Source organism: Sinocyclocheilus grahami, unplaced genomic scaffold (genome assembly GCF_001515645.1).
Source record: "Sinocyclocheilus grahami isolate Dianchi unplaced genomic scaffold, SAMN03320097.WGS_v1.1 scaffold2231.1, whole genome shotgun sequence".
Lineage (NCBI taxonomy): Eukaryota > Metazoa > Chordata > Actinopteri > Cypriniformes > Cyprinidae > Sinocyclocheilus > Sinocyclocheilus grahami.
This window is the reverse complement of record NW_015507410.1, coordinates 81,305-82,482: the sequence shown is the minus strand read 5'-3', so window position 1 is coordinate 82,482 and position 1,178 is coordinate 81,305. Positions and strand designations below refer to the sequence as shown.

Below are 1,178 nucleotides of genomic sequence, written 5' to 3'. Positions count from 1 at the left end.
CTCCACCCACTAAGGGGAGGAGACCGCTAAAAGATTTTAAAGTACAATTTCCATGGTAAAGCAATGTCCGATTTAAAAATGGTTTTCACAGGATGAATTTGAGGTTTTAAGCTTTCAAATGATATACAATTTATTGATGATTACTAAAATATGTGATAGAGAAAAAAGACAACAAATAAAAGAGCACCATTGGGCCCACCTGTGGGCCGGTGGCACTTAATGGGTTAAAAGCCAAATATGAATGATTAAATATGACATTCTGACCAACAGGTGGCGCTGTCACCAAACTCCTCTGGTCATGGGAAACATGCAGCACTTGCGTTCACATCTATGCAATCTAACCAAAACAACTTGCATTGTGCTCAAGGTACGCATTTGTATTTTCATCAGTTCTTGCACTCCCTGGGAACCGAAGCCATAATCTACAGATCGAGCTACAGGAAAGATACAGGCTCGAGAGTCTTTTTGGTGTCTGATGCACTAAACAAGATAATCCAAAAAGCTTTTGAGAGCTTTCGGCCATCAAATATTTCACGATGTACAGGACAATGTAATGGCAGGCATGCAATATGGAAAGATGGAAATAGTGCAAGATATCCTGGTGGATCGACAGCATATCTGATAGACTAAAGAAGACCATTAAAAAAGCACTGGTGAATCAAACCTTGTCAGAAAGAAACATGCATCCCAGACGAGTCTGTCAATGTGGTTATCATATTCAGTGACTATATTCAGTGTGAGATTATTCCAAACAATGCAGCGTAAGGCATTTGTTTGTGTCGTACCCCTTTGTAGATGTCGACCTCCAGTGTTTCGTTGTTGGCAGGGAAAAGCTTACTGTGAGGACTTCCTGTTTCATTACACTTCTGACCCTGAAGAGAAAAGATAACCCGCAGTTATATATTCATACTGGGGCGGGCGATATGACCAAAAACATATTTCACGGTATGAGAAATTTAATTTCACGATAACGATATATACAGGGGTTAAAGCTAAACAAATCCTGAGCCTGAACTTTTTTCCGGGGGCGGGGCGGGGGGGCAGCACATGCAAAGCATGCAATGACGGTGGCAACATCTGAAAGGATAGTATGGCAGAGTTATCGCTTTCTTTATTCAAACTGATTTATTTTGTTCATGAATACATGGTTGACCTGAAGAATGAAAGCTGTATCATAC

At 40.7% G+C, this 1,178-nt stretch overlaps 1 protein-coding gene across 1 annotated transcript in view; it reads right to left on the bottom strand.

The window, feature by feature from the left end:
• LOC107574444 (natural resistance-associated macrophage protein 2-like) overlaps positions 1 to 1,178 on the bottom strand; it is a 20,895-nt gene that overhangs the window by 4,827 nt on the left and 14,890 nt on the right. Inside the window, exon 6 of the mRNA XM_016260882.1 lies at positions 786 to 893. Within this exon, the coding sequence (XP_016116368.1) occupies positions 786 to 893 (108 nt within the window). The remainder of the gene's footprint in view (positions 1 to 785; positions 894 to 1,178) is intronic.